This window comes from Emydura macquarii, unplaced genomic scaffold (genome assembly GCF_026122565.2).
Source record: "Emydura macquarii macquarii isolate MOO-44397 ecotype Brisbane River unplaced genomic scaffold, CSIRO-AGI_Emac_v2 contig_1451, whole genome shotgun sequence".
In the NCBI taxonomy this organism is placed as follows: Eukaryota; Metazoa; Chordata; order Testudines; family Chelidae; genus Emydura; species Emydura macquarii.
Window position 1 is genome coordinate 6,294,711 of NW_027131588.1, and position 20,939 is coordinate 6,315,649.

Consider the following 20,939-nt stretch of genomic DNA (forward strand, 5'->3'; position numbering starts at 1 on the left):
CTCAAAGAACTGTTATCCCAGGATGAGAAAACCAATCTCTGCTTTTCAAACTATAAGGCATTCAGTTGCTAATCTGGAGGTGATTTAAAATTTTCACTTTCATCAATGGGAAAGAGTCCAAACACTGTTGATGATCCAAGCTGGGAATCAACATGGTTCTACACCAATGGTTCTCAACCAGGGGTACACGTACCGCTGAGATACACAGAGGTCTTGCAGGGGGTACATCAACTCATCCAGACATTTGCCTAGTTTTACTACAGCAGGGGTTGTCAAACTGGGGGTCAGGACCCCTCAAGGGGTCGTGAGGTTATTATGGGGGTGTCGCGAGCTGTCAGCCCCCACGCATGTGGCTGTCAGCCCCGTGCACGGTTGACAGCCAGAACACTGCAGACCTGGGTGGCTGGAGAGCAGCGGCTGCTGACTGTGTGCTCTGAAGGCAGTGTCGCCCCCAGCAGCAGTGCAGAAATAAGGGTGGCATAGCATGGGGTGGTGGGTGGCATGGCATGGGGGGGGCGGTCGTCACTTTTTTTGGGGGGGAGTCATCACAGCCTGAAATATTTTCAAAGGGAGAACCCCTGTACTACATGCTACATAAAAAGCACTAGTGAATCAGTACAAACTAAAATTTCATACAAATGACGACTTGATTATACTGCTCTATATACTATTCACTGAAATGTAAATATATTATTATTATTCCAGTTGATTTATTTTATAATGATATGGTAAAATTGAGAAAGTCAGCAATTTTTAAATAATAGTGTGCTGTGACATTTTGTATTTTTATGTCTGGTTTTGTAAGCAAATAGTTTTTAAAGGAGGTGAAACTCAGGGTACACAAGACAAATCAGATTCCTGAAAGGGGTACAGTGGCCTGGAAAGGTTGAGAGCGACTGTTCTACACAATGGCATTTCTGAGGATGGGGAAGGGTGTCTTTTTTTTTTTTTTAATTTAGCAAACTACATTAAAAATTACATTTAAAAAAATTAAGATTTTAAAGTCAAACACTCAAAAGTTAATAAATGTCAGAATTACGCTTAACCTTGCAACCTTCATTCAACCCCCTTGTGTTATGATACAGTCTTTAGTTTCATGATCACATACTACTTTTCCATAGGACCCTGGCCTTATTCAGTGTTATGGGTATGTATTCAATATTTTTTTATCCTTCACTTTCAATGTGTAGCCTCAGGCCTCATTTAAATGCACACCATTCAAACCCTGGACTGAATACAAAATTAGTCATTTTCTCCTAGGCATTTCTAGGGTGCACCATTGAATCTCAGTGATTCACAAACATTAATGAATTTATCTTCACAATATCCCTGTGAAAATAGGTGGTATTATTCCTATTTTTACAGATGGAGAACTGAGGCACTGAGGTACTAAATTAATACATTAAGGTATTAAGACCAAAACTGTCAAGTGTCCACTAATTTCGGGTGCCCAATTTAAGAAACTTAGAGCCTGATTTTTCAGAGTACTTAGTGTTTTTATTGCACTTTTGTATGTTCAAAGCCTGGTTCTAATCAACTTAAGTTAGTTATGAGCACTCAGCAGTTCTGCTACTCTGGCCCAGATGTCTCAAGTTGGGCAACCAGAACACATGAAGACAGGGCCCCCACATGGGAGGGAAAAGGGTACACTTTACCGGGGCCGGAAGGTCCTGGGGGGCCCAGCCCAGGCTGCAACCCCCATTACCATGAGGAAAAAATTTTTCATGGCTCATGGGATTGTCTGTATAGGATGAGGGATTGTGGTATGTGTGTGGGAGGGGGCCCGTGTTACAAGTTTGTACTGGACCCAAAAAAATTATGCTTGGGCCCTGCATGAGGAACACATAATCACTGACTAACAATGAAAATTTAGTTTAAGTGATTTGCCCAGCATCACACAGAAACTCTGTGGCAGAGGCAAGGATAGAATCCACTTCTCCATGGTGACATTCAACTGTCTTAACCTGCCTTAATCCTTTCTCTTCCTGCAGTCCCCTCATGCATTCACCGTACACCTTCCAACTTCTGTGACAAATGATGCAGGAGTCTTGCAGACAGCTGTCTCATTCACTACTCAACAACTCTGATTTATTCCTAGAGCATTGTCCATCCATCCTGAATACTGAACAAGACAAGGACCTTTTGAAAAACAATAGTATGTTATTGTGTAATTAAAGTCTGTGTATGCATTATGGTAAAAGGGGTCAAATTAAGGTGGCATGGGAAACCTTAATTCTGGCATTTCCTAACTTCTAAGTGCTCAATTCTGCAACCTCCGTGTTCTTTTAACATAGTTTTTTGGATGAAATTATTTATACATACTGCAATATTTCAGCATTCTTCTAAAATATCCATTTACCCATAAGCCAGGTCCAGGTAATAAGTGGGAACTGCAGCAACAATCAGATCTGTGTTCAGACCTTGCACTTGCAAAGCTACTCTAAAAGGAGACGTTAAATAGTTGCACCAGCAAGGTAATGCTTCCGAGTGAAGAATTGATTTTCTTCCCTGTTAGAGTCAGCAGTAGCTCCATTTACGCTGTACAAAGTCCTCTTTTTCTGATCACGTTTGGGACATTGGAAAAAATTAAATACTTCATTCTTAACATCAGTGACACGGATTATGGGACATATATTGGGGCACAGAACCTTAAAAACACAAAGCAACTAAATTGCAGTTTAAGGAAGTGTCAGACAAGCTCTAGCAGTGGATGTTAATGTGTGATGCAGAGATGTAGGTATTTAGTCTAAGTAATGAAAGGCAAGCTGCATTCATGGCATAACATGGCTTCCTTGCATGGTATCCTACATTACCAGCAGGGATGGTGCAAGGCTTAAGGGTTTTCTTGCAGGAAAGAAATGTCACTATCAGTCTCCTGGCTTGATCTGTTTCTACTCATACAATTGCTTAAAACTGGAGGGTGAACTGATATGGGTCTATAAGCTACAGCAACAATTAAACGTTTGCCTAACGTCTGCCTTGATCATTCAACATGATGTATACCAATAATGGAGAATACGTTGGGAATACATGATGGAAAAATATGTTTTGTATACAACGGCAAGATACAAAACAGGATTCAGATATGTATAGTATTCTTGAAATTGTCATCCTGGTATTAGGAAAAGGTATTACACAAGAGACGTTGCTTGAGACCACAGAGACAGACTCACAAATCTTATTATAAAAGATTATAAAGGGCATGTCAGACATTGCAGTATATACTCATGCATGCAGACTTAGTCAAAAGCAGTTTCATAATTCAGGAAACTCATGTAAAGGCAGATAATTTAATTACTTTTGCCTTTTTCTACCAAATTACTTGCATGGAAAGTGATCCCAAATCTCTCAAATCCACTTAAATGCTGCCTGTTTAACACCCACTCTTGTTTCCATCTTGCTCTTGTTGGGATCCAGAAGAGCTGTTAGCAGCAATTCCATTCCCTTGTGTGACATACATTACATCTGTCCAGCCTTCTCATCTCCTTAAACTCTTTCTTAGGAATTATCATCATATAGTTTGATTTACACCAATCTTCCCCAGATGCTTTGGCAGATTTTTTCAAAGACAAGCAAGCTTTCCAGTCCTTTTATGAACTGAATCACAGCAGCATATGCTCTGCTATATCTATGGGTATTATTCTGTAGCTCTAGAGCCACTATTGTCAAAGTATCTCATCAGCTTTCAAACATTAAAATGCATTAAGCCTCCCAACAACTCCTTCTCCCTCCCTCTACTCCCTGGAGAGACAAGACAGCATTATCATCTCCATTTTATAGATGGAGAGAATGAGATATGAAATGTTTAAGTGACTTGCCCAAGATCTGAACACATATCCCAGACTTAATTTTCAGTCCTGTGGTCATCCTCCCTCCAATAAGATCATTACCCCCTTTGGAATCATGGACCTTTCTAGGTTGAACTTTTATTCCTCCCTTTATGTTCCTTTTAGTCTCTGTCCACAAGTATTTTTTTATGGCTGTGTAATCGGTACTTGCAGACAACCTTAATATTCTAGGTGCATTCTGGAACATACCTCAGATTATCCCATATAACTCCTCACAGTATTCTTCCCCAGTGATTCTTGATGTTTTTTATTTCTATTCACATTTTGCTGTTTGTTTTTTTGATAGTAGTATGATCAAAAGCGAGTGCCGTGGTGAGTTATTTGTAAGCATGATTGAAAAACCTCTCTCTTTTTTTTTTTTAAATCCATCATAACTGCTCTAGTCCTGAACATTAACTGTTGATGGGATATCACTTCTCTCACCATAGTAATATTTTTGCACTTAGCTTGCTTTTGTAAATGAGCTTAAACCAAAATACTCTTTCTGTCTCAGTCATGTCTAATGTTGACATGTGGCTCCATATCCTAAGAGCAACAAAGCTCTGAAGCAGTGCAAGTCACCAAAATCTGCCAAATTTCCAGTCTTGAAAGGTTACTACTAGGAGTTTATAATCTCACTGAGACAGGTCTAGTAGTAATATACACCCTGAGCACCAGGAAATCTGAAATAAATGTTGCAGAGCAAGATGAACCTGCTACTATAGATTAAAATTGCATCATGAGTCATGATCAATTTAAGTATTACTTTTGGTAATTCAGCCTCCTAACATTAATTTACAACAAGATCAAAATGACACATGATGTCTTTTAAAAACTGAAAAGTGACTGGGTATTGGAAAATATTCTTATTTCCCTGATTTTGTCTGGATAACTAAAGAGACTAGAAAACAAATTCAGCGTTTCATAAAAGCGAAGAAACTACACTCTTCCTTACCTAGGTCCATTCCGCTTTGGCATAGCTGGCAACTTTCAATAGCATTCCTCCAATTTCTATTATAAACTTGTTTTAGGGTGGGCTAGTGATAGTCCTCTACATACACCCGCGGGGGGTGAGTTTTGGATCTTGTTAACTTGCTCTCTGGGCTAGTTGCTCAACACAAACCCCTCTAACCAATTACAGACCAGCATCAATGGACTGTAATGGGCCCAGTCCAATCCACAGCTGGAAGAAGGTGACTGCGTCACAAATTGTTGAGTATGAAAGGGTTACATTGTGAGAAATGCCACTAGATTACAATTAAGGCAAACATTCAAGCCTCATTAGGGGCTTGTGAAGGGAGGAAACAGCAGATGGCATGGAGGTAAGTGGTGGCTTAATCCCGAAATTATTATGAAAAGTCTGCTCTTATTCTTCAGCCTGTCCTAGCAAGACCCAACTACTTTAACCACAAATTCCTAGCCTAACCCCAACCCTCCAGTGAGCCTTAAACCCAAAGGAAACCTGACCTGCTCTACTGCTGGACTCCTCAAGGACTCTTCCTTGCCTTGGGCGTAGTTACTTTCGGATGAGCGTCCTCTGATGCTTTCTTCTTCCATAAATTCCATTCAGGGGCATTTGAAGTGTCAGACATGAAGAGCACTGCAAATATCAAAGTTGAAGAAGAAGGAGAAGAAGAGGAGATGCAGTTATTGAAATTGCAAGCGTTGTATATACAAGCTATTTTTCTTATTCAACTTATTCTTATTAATAATGTCATTAGAGTTTCACAGGTGAATCTTAGGTCTAGGTAAACAGCATTTTGAATAGTCAATGCTAAGGCAAGGACTCAACTCAACTCAAGGCAAGAATCTCCCGCCACCCCCTTCCTGTTTGCCCAATTTAGGAGAAGTTTTAATCCAGATCCAAACTCCATATCTTGGGCCAGTCTTACTAGGTTCACAGGTTTGGATTTAAAACAAAAAACAAAAAAAACACACAAATCCATATAGACTCCATCCCACCCCAAGATGTGAAGAATAAACAAGGAGAAACACAAATAGTTGGTGAGAGATTCATTTTAAAATCTTAAAATTCAGAAAAATTCTTTAGTCAGATTAAAATTCAAATTTGAGGATCTCTCAGCATTCTTAACTCAGCTAGTTTGTCTGCATCAATTATGTAGGGCATGAGAGTCTTTCATTATATATATGAACATAAGGCTAGGAAATGTGACTTCCTACTAGGAAAGTTTGTTTTGTTTTTTGTTTTTCTTTACAAATAGGGTTAACTACAGAGATTTTTCCATACCCCATACTACCAGACTATCATTTCTTATAGGTCAACATACATTGTGTAAATGAACAATCAAACGTCTGATTGTGATGTTCAGTATCAGCCAGGTTTCATGGTCGCTGAAACTTTCAGGGGCAAATTTTATTTTCCACTTACCCTTTTGTAATTCTAGAATAACACCACTGGAATTACTCTGGATTTATACCAATATCTCTGAGCAGGGATATGGCCCACACTAGCTGACAAGAAGTACAGACTTCTGATTTATAAACAGTCATTTTTCACTCTGTATATTTCTTCCCCATAGCAAGCAAATAATCTAAACACAGCCCCCTAAAATTACTAAAACTATACAGGGAAACATACAAGAATCAGTAATTTAAAAATAAAGTAATAATAAAATAAAATAAATCAGTAATAAAATAAAATCTATGGTATCAAATAAATACCTTACAGAACTGAAGTTAAAACTAGAGATAGGGTGTTTAGTAGCACCATGACATTCTCAACACTGCTGACTAGGACATTATGAACTTAATGGTCTGAATTGCGAATGAGTCTCTTTTTACTTAAGTCATATGGGTAACATTTTCAAAGGAGTCTCAACTTGCTCTCCATTTCTATACATGCATCTTTGTTAACACAAATAACTTGAATATGCATGTGTGAGGTGGTGTGGTCCCCCCTCCTCTCTACTTAAGAGGCTATTGAGGATACATTGGCCTTTCTGACCTCATTCTCCTGGTTTTCCAGTCTATGCTGGCTACTCTAACTCTCTGTTGTAACCTAAGGATCTGACAACCAGGGGTGGGAGAGTTCAGTCCGTTCTCCCACTTTGTGGAGTAAAGGGAAAGAACGCCCCTTGGTTGTTCCCAGCTATCTCGCCCCACTCCCTATAAAGTTGCTGGGTCTGTGCCTTAGGTGGCTCCTTGTAAGATGAGGCTCAGGAGCTTCCTTAGGGTAATCCCCAGCCTCTCTGGAAGCCACTTTCTTCTGACCACGCTGCAGCCTTTCATCTCAGCTGTTACTAGTCAGATTGTTAGTCACAGGTGGGGAGGAAGTTACCCTGTCCATTGGTCTCTTTGTAGCCATTGCCACCCCCATCACTCCATTATTTGTGTGCTATCACTTTTATACACAAATAGTAGATGTACAAGCAGAACCCATTTGTGTTCAATTTGCACATGCAAAAAAAGCCAGCAACCGCCTGAGTGAACAGAAAAATTGCCCTTATGACACTATAGTTTACATTGCAGTAGCACTTAGAGGTTCAAAGACTACATTGTGCTATATGCTATATAAACGTGCAATAAAGAGACAGTCTTGCTCGCAGCTTCTTTACGTCTGACCTGCTTGAGAGGGTATTGGAAGAACCTTGTATCATGGATCGGGGGGGTGGGGGCAGGGAAGCAGGATGTCTCTTTAGCCTGCAATATTATTGCCAACTAGTGGCTGTTGCACAGGTAGCAGAGGAGAGGGATTATAACTAAAGAAATAAGGCAATCCTTAGAACAAAAAAAAAAACAAAAAACAAAACCCCAACAGCACGCTCTTGGCCTCACCGGCTTTATTCTGTTCAATATCCTGACTGTTGAATGGCTTATTCACGCTTAAAATCTTAGCATTTGTTGTATTTATAATCTTCAGCTACCCAGCAGCTACATTTGTAGGGTTTTTTTGGGTGGTGTGGGGAGGGCACTAATCCAGGCTTTATTGTCTGTGCCTCCAATGGCACTGGCATTTCCTATTTAATTCCTTATTTAATAATATAGAATAGGTTGGTGAGGGTTGTTTTTGGTGAGGATTGAATGGCTGACATGGAGTCTAAGTCACAATTTTGCAAGGAAGCTGGAGAATGCAGGCCATATCTACCCAACAACTTATTTCACACATTTCTCTCTTAGACAAAAAGTAAAATTACTCTACTTTTCCATATAGTCTCGAGCTTTTTTAGTGTATTCAACTTTATTCTTATTTACAGAAGAAAATTTACATTCTCAGTGTTGTGTAAGAGAAACTATCAAGTTTAATTCTAATCATCAATGAAAAATGTGTAGCTCAAATGAATCCCATGTATAAAAGGAAGGATGGTCTTCAATTAGAGTGTTACATTTATTCAGAGGAAGCATTCAGACATCTGCTCCTGCATGTATAGTTTCATAAGGCATTTGTTCAGGAAATCTGTTGTAAAAGCATACCAATGGATGCAGTTTTCCAGACTCCAGAGGAAAATGCTGTTCATCTGGAGAAAAACTAGCTAAGCATACTTCACCGCTGTTGTAACACGGGGGCATCAAACCACGTACTACAGACCAGATGTAGCTCTCAGAATACTTTATCCTGGTCTAGCCACATCCAGAGAAGTTTAAGTCATATTCAGCCTCAGAAGTATTACATAGTCTTGCTATTAATGCAGGGCTGGCTGCCTAGCTGCCACATTTAATCAGTGGTACTAGAAGAAGCTTCTCTTGTTAGTGTAAAGCAGAAGTGAGTCAGAAGCACTGTTATGCTGCTTACTTGAAAACCGGTGTTGTAGGAGGAGGAAGGAGAAACTGCAGAATCACCACTGCCTGGAATTAGCAGAGCTAGCCAGCTATCTCAAATGAAATGACGTATTTGCACCTAGATACTACAGTGAATGGTGTTCAGGATAGATGGCATCATGATATAACATGTCCAAACGCCACACCATTTTCTCCCTGCAGTTCTGGGGGCTTCCCTGGTGAAGATTTTTTTTTGGGGGGGAAGGGGGGGGGGACAACGGGGGACGGAAACCATGAGGATTCTTTCCAGTTGATTGTAGGATTTATTTTATTTTGGCGGACAGAAGAGGGTAAAAGAGACACATATTACACTGTTGTCAGCCTCTTTATATGCAGTACTTCTAGTAACCTCTCTTATAAAACAAAACATCCATCTGTCTAGAAGAGAAAAGACGACTCTCTTTTGTACATAAGGGCAGTTGACAGGGGCAGCCCAATGGAAGTTTCTTTCTGGGGGGCAAGGTGGAGGGGACACACGCACATGTACTTACGTACGTAGAGGAATATTTTCATGATCAGGAGTTGTTCCCTCATCTGGAGACACGGGTATTGGGAGAAGATTCTCCGTCTTTGTAGAGTTTTTCTTTTACAGGGCCCTCGGCACACCATGAGATGGAGCCCTCTGTGGCTCCACCTGTGTTAGATCTCCCAACCCCCGTACCATAAGTCATCCCCCACCTTGGAATGGCTGGAGAGTCTCCCCTTCCCTGGGGACAGGGGCAGTGTAATAGTGTTCCTTTCTCCCACCTAGGAGCAGCATCAGGGACCTCTCTCTCATCAGGAGTAGTGCAGGTGGCAACAAGAGGACCCCTCCATATTTGCACTATGGCTGGGACATCTGCTTGGGGATGTGTGGCAAGGGTGAGCCTGCTGCATTCTCTTCCTGCTGCACACCGAGTCATCAGAGATGCAATGGTGTTGCTGGGATCCCCCACAGCAGCAGGACTTGGAATTAACAACTCATCAGGATGGATGGGGCAGTTCACACCTCCCAGAGTTCGTTTCAGCCTCTTTGCACCAGTTACATCTGCATGGGCCATAGAGCTGGGGGAAAGAGGAACCAGCTGGACGATGGCCCGATCACGTTTTGACCAGGCCAAACTCGAGTGCTGCTGTAAGCAGCAAGCCAGGTCACACTATCACTCACTCAGATTTGGAGGGCATGTGGATAGGGGCTCATGGGCCCAGGGAGTTAAGCTGCTGGTGCAGGGACAGCATATGTGAGAGAGGAGAAGGAGGCCAGGTGAGGTTGCGTGGGGGGGAGGGGGCAAGAGTTGCTACTTTAAATGCTCCACAGCCCCTGCACACCTGAGCCTTGTTTTCAAACTATTCTTCACAGCCATGATAGCAAGAAACTCCCCCCACCCCCACTTTCTGCTCTCAAAAGCTTAGAGTCTGGTGTAAGCATATGACTCTAGGAGCCAGAGAGAGCCTATGCCTTAATCTGATCCTGGATATTTGATAGTGGTGCAGCTCCTAAAAACAGCTCTTCAAATTACACAACATTTTACCTAGAAATGCTACAAGGATCCCCTCTCTGAAAGGAGTCTTCCACTGAAGCTCTGAGCATATTCCTGTATTGATCTCCAGGTATACATATTGCTGTACTTCCCCTAAGGCCCCACATTATAGCTTTCTAGTCTACCTTATGGTCAAAATGCTCTTAAATCAGCCTAAAGATGAAATGTGGTAGAGTGGTCAGACCAAGAGACAGTCAAGACTCCTGTGTTCTGTTCTGAACTTTTCCCCATATTGTGACCTTGAGAAAACAACTTCGCTGCCTGGCTTTAATCTGCTAATGATGAGATTCCAATTTTTCAGGGGGTGCTGAGTGTTTGCAGCTCTAGATGGCTTCACCACAAGCTGAAAGTGCTCAACAATCCTGACAAAAAATTAAATGACTGATGTAGGTGCCCAAAGTTAGACTCAAACATTTGAAAAAATTAGACTTGTTTGTGTTCTAGACATTATCTCGCTGTAAAATAGGGATAGCAACATTTTGGTATCATTTTGGTCTGTCTTCTGACATCCTCAGTTGAAAGGTACTATACTAGCGTTACAGTAGCACCATCAGCTTGGTCTAATAAGCCAAAGCTAGGAATCAAACCAGTCTTTTGCACCGTATTGTAAAACCCACATTACCCACAATAAAGCTATTCAGGTAACTTGTGATACTTAAGTCACTTCCAGCCTGGAGATTTCTTAAATCATTGTATTTTCAGAAAGCAATAACATTTGGATTGGAGGCAGAATGGTTGTTTTGTCTTTTTGTAAATCTTTTCAAATGCTGCTTGCAATTACAATGTGAAACGATAGCTCTCTCTAATGAAATATTCACTAGATCTGTATCAGTTCACAGCCAAACCTTAGCGCTCACTAGAACTGCTTCCAGGACTGCCCGTTGCAATGGGTGTTAAAGTATTTGTTTACAAAGAATCTATTTACATAAACAGGAAGAACAAAGGGGTTCTCACCGAAGTCAAATGGTAGAAGTACACCCTTTTCATCTATCCATCATCAGTCAATTTATAAGGCTCAAACCAGGATGTTTAACAACACTTTGCAGTGTCACTGATGTCACATCCTGATTACTAGTACTGTCTGCAAGGGATATAAAAATGTCTCTCTTCTCTTACTATTTTTTTTTAAATAGCACTATAGGAAAAGTATAACCAATTAACTGGAAACATGAAACTTTCATGCTGTGCAGACCAGTAGAAAATACATTAAAAACATACAAATGAAAGTTTAGATTTGTAAATTAAACTCAGGAGGTAGTAAGAGCATTATTTCATCCCAACACTATGCTTTAATACAGAGTTCCTTCAGGAAACATTTAACGGAGAACGGGTATTTTGATATTTTTCTCCTCAGTAATTTGTGTTGATGTTCCTGAGCTTTGTGAACTTCCTCAAATCATATGTCATTAAAATCAGCTCCATTGGCAGAAAGGTTTCTAGGCTGAGAAGTAGAAAGGAAAGTAGTTGTGATTAAAGAGACATATAACTGCTATTATTGGCACTAGATGGTTTATTTTGGGCACCCTGTATTGTGACTTTGGGGGCGGGGGTAGGAAGAGTAAAAGTTTGGGAGTGTGCTTGAAAAAACAGAGCTCCAAGGAGGGCTAAGAATGCTTAAACAGAAGATAGAATCAGACAACAAAAGAATGTATCCTAGAGATATACAATGAAGATTCAAAATCTTAATTGTTAAACTTAGCCGTACATCAATTTAGGAAAAAATACAGAGTATATTTGCTTTGATTTTTTGCTGAAATTCCTGATAAAGAAAATCTTATCCTTTTAACATAAAGGGACATAATCAAATTGAAATATAATCAATTTTAAAAAGGGTTTAGAAGTAGTTTCAAGTCTTATACCTTCCTCTGAGCCCCCTGCATACTCTTGTGGTTTTTAAAAAAGATGTTTTCCTCTTCCCTCTTGTTGACACCAACAGGAGAAACAAACTATACACAAAGCACTATCAAATGCATAAAGTGAACAAAATGAACAAACAATTTTCTCTAAACTCTTTCAACTGTAGTAATTATAGATGTGACAGCAAGTCAGTTGACTGAAATTTTTAAGTCCATGTTGCCTTTTAACACAATAATATTTAGAGCATATATTTATACAACATCATTCAAGTGCTTTACAAATGCCCGTCAATCATCAGCTACCTATCTGGGTGTCATGGAGGTCTCAGTTCCCTTTCTTCTTTTGACTCAGTTCACTGACTACCTCCATTCCCCATTCTCTGTGGCCTTCACCCTGCCATCCTATGGCAAGTCTATCTCACCAGTCCCAAAAGTTGCTCACCTTCAATATCCATTTCCTCCACTCCAGTTCCAGGGTAGCTCAGTGTCTCTGGACTGAGTTCCATAACTACACAAACTTCCTTTAATGCAAATGTATTTTGTCCTCTACCAGTTCTGTCATCTGCTCCACTGTCATTGACTTCTACCTCTCCACCAGCTGCAGCTCTCTCTTCCTTCTCCATTCAGAATATGGCTGACTTCTTCAAAGACTTGACCAGATTAAATGTAACCTCCCTTTTAACCCCCACTTTTACTCTACTGTGTTGTCACTGATACAGAGGTTCTTCATCTCTATCCCTTCTGTTTCTCATCTACTTGAGTTTAAAAAAAAAAAAAAAAAAAGACCTTGCGGAGAAGCCAGATCAATGGGGGTGGTGGGGAATATAATTATTGAAATTATTTTTCCTCATGCTATAAAAAATCATGGACTATTGTATAGTTTATGACTAGTAAATAAGTTTATCTTGCATCTAATACATAATTCAATGGCATGTTTGTTCTTGACTGAAGCATATTCTGCACACCCTACATTCCTTACAGAAATCGATTTTAGCAAAAAAGTACTTTTAATCTCATAAAGATCATATTTTAATTTTGTAAAGATACCTTTCTTCATGTATTAGTGAAGACACTATTCATGAATATACCCATATGCCAAATCTGGAGTGGAAACATCTGCTTGAGAGGAAGGATGGTCTAATGGTTAAAGTGCTAGTCCAGGACTCAGTAGATCTGTGTTCAATTCCCTGTTCCACTACAGATTTCTTGTGTGGCCTTGGACAACACAGTGTCTCTCTGTACTTCATATAATCACCCATTTTACAGATGGGGAACTAATAATTTCCTGCCTCATGTGAATGAGTTGTGTGATGATACGTTTAGAAACAACTAAAGCCCAAGGCTGAAGACTGTTTCTGACAACTTCACTCCACTGGCACAATGGAACTGTCTATAATCAAGGTAAAGTTCTTTTGTGAAGGAGACAAAGCTTTTTCAGGGCCCATTCTGGGGGATTAACTGGGGAATTAACTCCCAGAGGAACTGAGGGCCACCACAGACCTCACCTCCTTCTGCCCTAAGTGCAAGGTGCATATCTTTGACCTTGCCTTCTTTAACCAATATATAGCAACAAGTATATATTCACAAAAACATCCAGAACAAAACACAAAACTGCACATATCCTCTCCCCATGGGGAGAAGCAAGAGAACCACCATGTGACAGATGTTAGTCACATTATTTAAAGCACGACTGGAAGGCACCCAGAAACTACAGTGAGGAATGTGGGATAAGACCCTATGTAGAATACAATATGTTAAGTGACAGGTAGCAAAGAAAAGAGTCAGGGACTGAGAAAGATACAAATTAGTGAATTACAGCTTGTGAAGTCACTTTTTAAAATAAAAAACAGTTTAAGTAGAACAAATTAATAGGGAAACATAAGAACCTGTAAAAGAGATTAATGCAAATGGCAAACGGGCTCTCTCTCATCCTAACTTGCATTTTTCCTGTCCTGTTTTACACAACCATAAAGTGGTGTTTATTCATGTTATCTCATTCTAACATGCTTTATTAACCCCATTTCACAGTGCAGCTTACCCATTCACATTTTTGTTTCCATATTTGGAAAGCATTTTCAGTTGCACAATGCACTATGGCTTTCTCTAATAGTTTTTCCAGTCCCTATACATTATTCCTCATTTTCTATTCTTACATCATCCCGAACACCTTCCTTCCATTTGGTTTTAAACCAATCTTCATAGCTATTAAAGGTCCTTTTCAGGTAGTTCTCCATTTGGAAGCTGTATTTCCCATAAGATTCAAACACTATCAAATGTAACGGAGTACAAAAAGCTCAGAAGCTACCAAAATGTTTCATCTTGGGCAAGTAGCATATACACCATTATTGGCTGCACAGTGTGGTAGAAGAGACAACATTATGCTACTGAAATGTATACAGATATGTTCGCAAGAATGGTTTGGGTTTTCTGGGTGAACGTTCTTCCTCCTCCTCTACAAGAATAATCCTAAAAATGTTCTAAGACAACTGAGCAATTGCAGGACTGTCTGATATTTGTGAACAAAAATAAAAAAGTCTCCTGATCAATTATTAGATCAGCTACTAGTGAGTTTTCAGTCTACTTTAGATCACTTCAAAATGCAACTAGCTGCATATGAAAAAGTCTGTGTTTCACAGTGGGGTAAATGAGAGTTTTGTAATGAACCTGCTGAATCAGTACTGGATTTTCTTCCTCCCTGTAGGCTGGTAGAACACAGCGCCTTGGTCTAGGGGAATAAGTTCAGCAAATTACAAGTCTTTAGTCCAGGCCCCAGGCGGGACGGTCTTCTCTCACAGTCTATAGCCCCCTGGCTCTCCCATAGGGCAGGACTGGTAAGGAGTCTGGTGCCCCCGGCCCTCAGGCAGGGTGGGGCAGGCAAAGGCATCTATAGCCCCCGACCTTCCACCAGGCAGGACTAGCAAGCAGTCTGGGGCCCCTGGCCTTGCAGGCAGGTGGGGCAGGCAAGCAGTTTACAGCTCTCGGCCTGCAAGCCGGGCAGGGCTGGCGAGGCAGTCTATTGCCCCCGGCCCTCCAGTGGGTGGGGCAAGCAAAATGGTCTGGAGCCCCCGGCCTTTCAGGAAGGTGGGGCTAGTAAAGCTCGGTATCCTCAGTTGGACCAGTTCCAAGAAAGCCCAGCACTCCTGGGTGGTTAGGGAAGGGGGGGGGAAGGGGACGCAGGCCCACCTGACTCCAATGCATCCCAACCCAGGGCCCTATTAGTGACAAAGCAGTTTGCCAGAGTCAGCGGGGATCCAGCCACAACATGCTGACTGGTTTGGCCACTGCCTCAGCCACTCTCTAGTCGACTGTCCCTGGACTACTTCCTCCCACCCAGTCCCCAGGTACCTGCATCCAGGTGTCTCCCTCTGGGTCGCTGGGGTAGGCGGTGAGCGGGAGTCCCACCAGTCCCTCACCATCGACAGGTCCGGGAACTCCTCCAGGTCATCAGCGGGGGGCACCCCAGGCTCAGTCCACTCTTGTGGGTCCCCAATGTCGGGCTGCTCCTCCAGGTCAGGGCCGGCCTCAGGGGGTTTCTTCCACCCAGCAGTCTTGGGTAGCTGCTCCCAGTCACTCAGGCCCAGCAGCCCTCTCCAGTCACTCGAGCCCAGCAATCTAGGCAGGCTTTGGAGGCTGCAGTCGGTGGGGCAGTTGCTCCAAACAGCCGCAGGGCCCAGGTCAGGCCTAGACCACAGCCTCTGGGAAGGCATGTCTACCTCCAGCAACAGCTTTCCCCTGACTGAGCTGCTGGGCTGACCTTTTATACTGGCCCTTCCTGTCCTGGCTTCTCCCCTTTTCTCCCGGGTTGTTTGGCCTGCAGGGCCTTGTTTTGTCCAGCAGGGGCATTTCGACCCTTCCTCAGGCCCAGGCTCCAAGGAAGGCTACAGCGCCTTGCTACACTCCCTTTGAAAAAATGATTAGGCTATATATCATCCTGCGAGGGCAGCAACTAGCTAACATAGTGCACCATCTGACCAAGAAGAAGAAATGCGTCCTGGGGACAAAAGAGGTTGGGCACAGGGAGAGAAGTGACTTGCGTGTGTGGTGTATGCATGAGAGTGGGTAGCTGTTGACAGCAGAGGGAAGGCAAGGTAGGAAGACCTGAGGGACACTGAGAATCCAGCAGAGCTGGGGCTAGGAGAAACAGCTCCTATTGAACTGAAAGAAAGAGGCCAGCCTTGAATAATACTGAGAAAGGGAAAGCAGCCAAGCGGGAAGACATGTAGCCACACGCTGAAGCTAAGAGAAAGATGCAGTTAAAAGGGAGACTCCAAGGAGTGGTTTCCGTGACCAGCAACGCTAGTGCTGGGGAAAAGAACAGTGTGGACTGAGGAACTAGGCCATCAGCAGATATAGAAAATTACACAGAGAAAACGTGGGAGACTTTTAGTCTGTTATTCACAGAAGTATTCTTCCAGCAGAGGATGTGAAGCAACCACACAACAAGGCAGCATGGAGACAACTGTGAGGTAACCCCAACCCAACTACCAACAATGTCCAGAACACCAGAGGTGGAACAAGACGAGGCCTGTGAGACCAAGGACCTAAGACCCAGAGAATCACAGAAATGTCAGACTGGAAGGGACCTCAAGAGGTCTCCTGGTCCAGCCCCCTGTCGTGAGGCAGGACCAAGTATACCTATACCATCCCTGAGAGGTGTTTGTGTAACCTGTTCTTTAAGCCACCAATGAAAGGGATTCCATAACTGCCCTAGGTAAGCAGCAGAATAGGCTTCCAATCTTTATAGTCAGAAATTTTTTCCTAACAGATGAGTGGATTTTAGAGACAACTTGGGTACTAGACCAAGGAACCCTGTGGGACTAATCTTACTCTCTTTTGGACTGTCCCAAAATGGTATAATTTGGAAATTTCGTGTTCAAATAGTAACAAATCTCTGAAACTAAGGTCTTTACCAGTACTGATAGGAGAGAAATGATGCAAAGAATCCTCTTTTACTTAACTGATGTGAGTGTTTATTGGAAACCCACCACAGGCATAGGTATAAATGATAAAGGTGCAAAGAGGTGGAGAATCAGGCCCTACTACTCAAGATTCCTCTAAACCCACCCCACTCTGAGAAGGAGATAGTCTTAAACCTGTGGTCTCACCTGATATTCATGTTGGGGCCCTCTCCATCATTAATCATGAAGCTCTTGGGTACAGGCTTAATTGAGAGAATTACTAGGGTCTTCTCATTTGTTTTTTCAAGCCCTTCAGGAATTCTCTCTCCTGACCTTAGTCCTCCCGGGCTTTAACAAGCCAATAGTCAAACAAAGGTATATATGCATGTACTCAAGAGTACTAGGCTGCATAGGGAAACATCCTTGTGCTCCCATTTAAGCACCTCACCATGGAAAGCCAAGAAGAGGCTCACCATGGAAAGCCAAGAAGAGAGATGGAACTCACAAGACCATTCTCTTTCCTCTGAATATTGGCTAGGGGAGGGGAAGATGGTGTATTTTCCACTGGTGAGAAGGGAGAGAGGTAGACAAGATTTCTCTCTCTCTGCCTTTCTGGAGAGAGGGGGAACCAACAGGGGAACAACTTCCTATAGAAGAAAGGAGGCAGACTGGGGACTCCAATTCCATCAAGTGACTATGCTGCTCCAATTTTATGAGCCTTTATTTCTGATGTAAAAAACTAACAACAGATGGAGCAGTACCACAGTGCTTTCTTGTGGGAGACTGGTGAGTTAAAGTCCAAAACGAGTGCTGTACCTAATATTCAGGTATAGATAAAGTGCATGCAGCCCAGTGTGCCAACTTGTTTACAGCCTGCATCCCAAGTTTCTTCTTTGCTCTGAGGAGACTCTCTTTGCTGAATCCCTGCCTACATTAGAAATACTAACCACACTCAACTTACTTGACAGACTGCACCCCAATGGAGAATACAAATTCAGCTTGGATATCAAGTTTTTAGAGTGCACAGCAGTCGCACACAATGATGACCAGTAATGATTGAGCAATGATAAGAAAACACAAGCCCTTCTGTGTAAATTGAATTAATTCATTTATTAGGAGCAAAATAGCCAGGTGAGTTGGACTAATTAGGAATCAGATTCCTAATTGCCAGCACTGGGGGATAAAAATATGAGCAGTGCAGAGATGAGACACATGATGTGTGTGTTTGAAACAAACTCAATCTACTGGACAGTTCAGGCTAGGAAAAAGCAATAGAATTTCTGGTGTTATGGAGGTTGGTAGCGTAGTCTGTGCTGGAACAGGTTCAGAAGAGAAGAACATTGTCTACTGTCCAGAGTACCTTGGTGGTGGTTCCTTGTTCTTTTCTTAATTGCTCTGGGCAAATTGTTTGAAGCACCTTTCCTTAAGGTTTTTGGTACCCCAGTTTGTGCTTCACTCCATTGTACTGAATTAACATCTATATCTCTCTATATCTATCTATCTCCAAGCTGAATTTGATATTCCAGCTGAATATATATATAATTGTGAAGTAACCATCATATAAAAAAATATGGCTACTTTACAATTGTGGGTCAAAAGCAACAACAACAGGTAGTTAAAACCACAAGTTTGGGGGAGGGAGGGTGGAGGCGGGAGGGTTTAAAAAAAGCTTTACAAGACAATAGAAATATTTCCATGAAACCTAAAAAGAGCATAAAAATTAAAATTAGTTTATTTCAATGTAAACATTCCTCTGCAGTGTACAACATAAAGCATGCAGCCTTGTGTTTGTGTACAAGAACCCAAAAGTGAAACAACCATGAAACTGAATGATTAGTCAGTCTGTCTTCATTTGCTAAGCTGAACACTCTGCAAATAGTAAACAAACAGCAGAGATTGGAGGTGATGGTTGGTGAAGTACATTTAGACTTGTAAAGTCTTGATTTAGATGTCCAATTTCAATAATTTAAGGTGACAGTAATAAAATTAATCTACTGAATGAGGTTGATGTTTTAAAAAAGGAAATCTTGTAGATAAATTAATGAAGCAGGATATGTTTTCTATATGTAGAATTGCTTTTGAGAAATTATTTCTTTTGCAGTTATACAAATATTATGATTTTTAAATACTGTTCTTGCAACATATCTGTCTAAGCTTAGATTAGAGGAGGTTTTAGAAAGAATGCCTTGTGTTTTATATTGCAGCTGTCAAGTTCTCTATTTTCATTTTATCTCTTCAAGAACTACAACACAGTATACTGGACCACTTATTTTTTTCTCCATTAGTAGATGAACTGGCAATATTTCCTCCATTAAAACAGGATACTTGTTCCTTTCAGCATGCCTGCAATAACCGTTAACCTCCTCCATAGCCTCCTAGGATGCTGATATATTAGCATTAGATTGAGCCAATTTCCACCACTCACCCCAAATTTGTTGACAGTGACTCTCAAAGAAGAAGCATTATCTTTTCCAGTATTCAACCCTGATAGCTTGACAGAGGGGGAAAAAAAAGAGGTGGCTCTAAAAGAGATTTAAGATAACTGCATAAACTTATTCTGACAGAAACCTGTACACAAGCCTGTATCTTCCATCCACCACAGCCTAGCATCAAGAGCAGAGTGGCTTATGCTATTAATGGCATAATAATAATCCCTCATAGAGCCCTAGTCACTCAAGTATAAACCAAAGATGACCCAGGATATCATTTTGCTTTGCTTTTACCATCTTCCTTGCTAGTAGTAGTTTATTGCCCAAACTGGATTCACCTATGTTTTTTATTTTAGTTCACTGAGTTTCTATCTGATCATATCTTTGCAGTGTCATTACCTGAACTCTTTTTGATTTAATATTCAGATTGGGTGCAATTCTGTCTCCAGGGAAGTCACTGAAAGTTTTCACTCTGACTCTTTTTCCAATGTTTTTCATCTTATTGCGACTAATGTTTTTCCTACACCACATGCCTCTTCTAATCAGTCATGGTAGTCTATAGAACGTGGTAATTACTGAACAATTTAAGCAGACATTTTCCTTCCTCAGATACTTTTAACAGTACTTTTCAGTTATACAGAGTACTTTGCTTCTGTCTTCTTTAGTCTTATTTGATTCATAAGCTGCTTTGATACTGTTGATCATAGAATTTTAGCACTATACATCTCACTGAGCACCTTGCTCTCTCTTCCTTTTAGTAAAGCACTTTGAGATATTCAGAGAGATGTTATATCAAAAAAGGATTAATACTCTGTTGTATTATATCTTTTATCTGTATACATCCTCAAGCATGTTATTTTTGCATCTAATCATTTAGACCTTGCCTAGTTTGAGGAGATTGCTCCCCAGGATTTTCAGGATATCTCCTGTATATGCTTCACCTTGCTCACCCTCCTGTAGTACAAGTCAAGTTTTTCCCTGTACTACTAGCTGACACATCATGCCCATTCAGTTCTAATACTGCTTTTTTAACATTTTGAACTAGACATAAAACCTTTATAATTGTGTCAGTGTTTACTTCTCATTTCATTGATACTGCGCAGCATTTATTCTTATTGTTTTTGTTTGTTTGTGGGTTTTGAATGATAAATCCCACTGTTTAGCCTCATAGAAACAACCCTTATGTTTTTTATATCAGGTATTTTTCAAACATTATATTTTATTGTTTAGATTTATGAAATTCTTCCTTTGATTAAGGCTCCAGATGGATGATTATATCTTTGCTGTTTTAGCTTAGAAACATACAGAAATTTAACCTGAACTGACCACTCTTATGCCGAGGTGATGGTGCATGCTTTGGGTACTATATGAGTACAATGTGTTATTGTACAGCTTCTGAGATATGCCCCTACATAAACTCCAGCTTCTGCAAAATGTTAAAATCCGCATCCTTACTCCGCTTAGCTCTCATGCCACATTAGCTAGGTAGCTACACAGGTGACCCATTCCGTTCCATTGCTCTCGGTTTGCAAGAACACACTTTTGACTGTCAAACACACCAACTTGGAACATCTGCCTCCTAGGCCTGTTGTGTAACTATGTGTCTGCTGGTCACCTTCTGTGGTCTTGCACT

At 41.2% G+C, this 20,939-nt stretch overlaps 1 protein-coding gene across 6 annotated transcripts in view; it reads right to left on the reverse strand.

Moving 5' to 3' along the window:
* BNC2 (basonuclin zinc finger protein 2) overlaps positions 1–20,939 on the reverse strand; it is a 407,420-nt gene that overhangs the window by 377,054 nt on the left and 9,427 nt on the right. For 5 of the 6 annotated variants that reach the window (XR_010920747.1, XM_067553123.1, XM_067553121.1 and 2 more), the window contains exons 1-2: positions 6,510–6,680; positions 5,295–5,427 (exon numbers count right to left, since the gene is read on the reverse strand). Coding sequence is in view for 5 of the 6 variants with exons in the window: in XM_067553123.1 (XP_067409224.1) it covers positions 5,295–5,393 (99 nt within the window). In the remaining variant the exon portion in view is untranslated. Of the gene's footprint in view, positions 1–5,294; positions 5,428–6,509; positions 6,681–20,939 lie in introns of those variants that run through there. The other variant, XM_067553122.1, reaches the window with a different exon arrangement.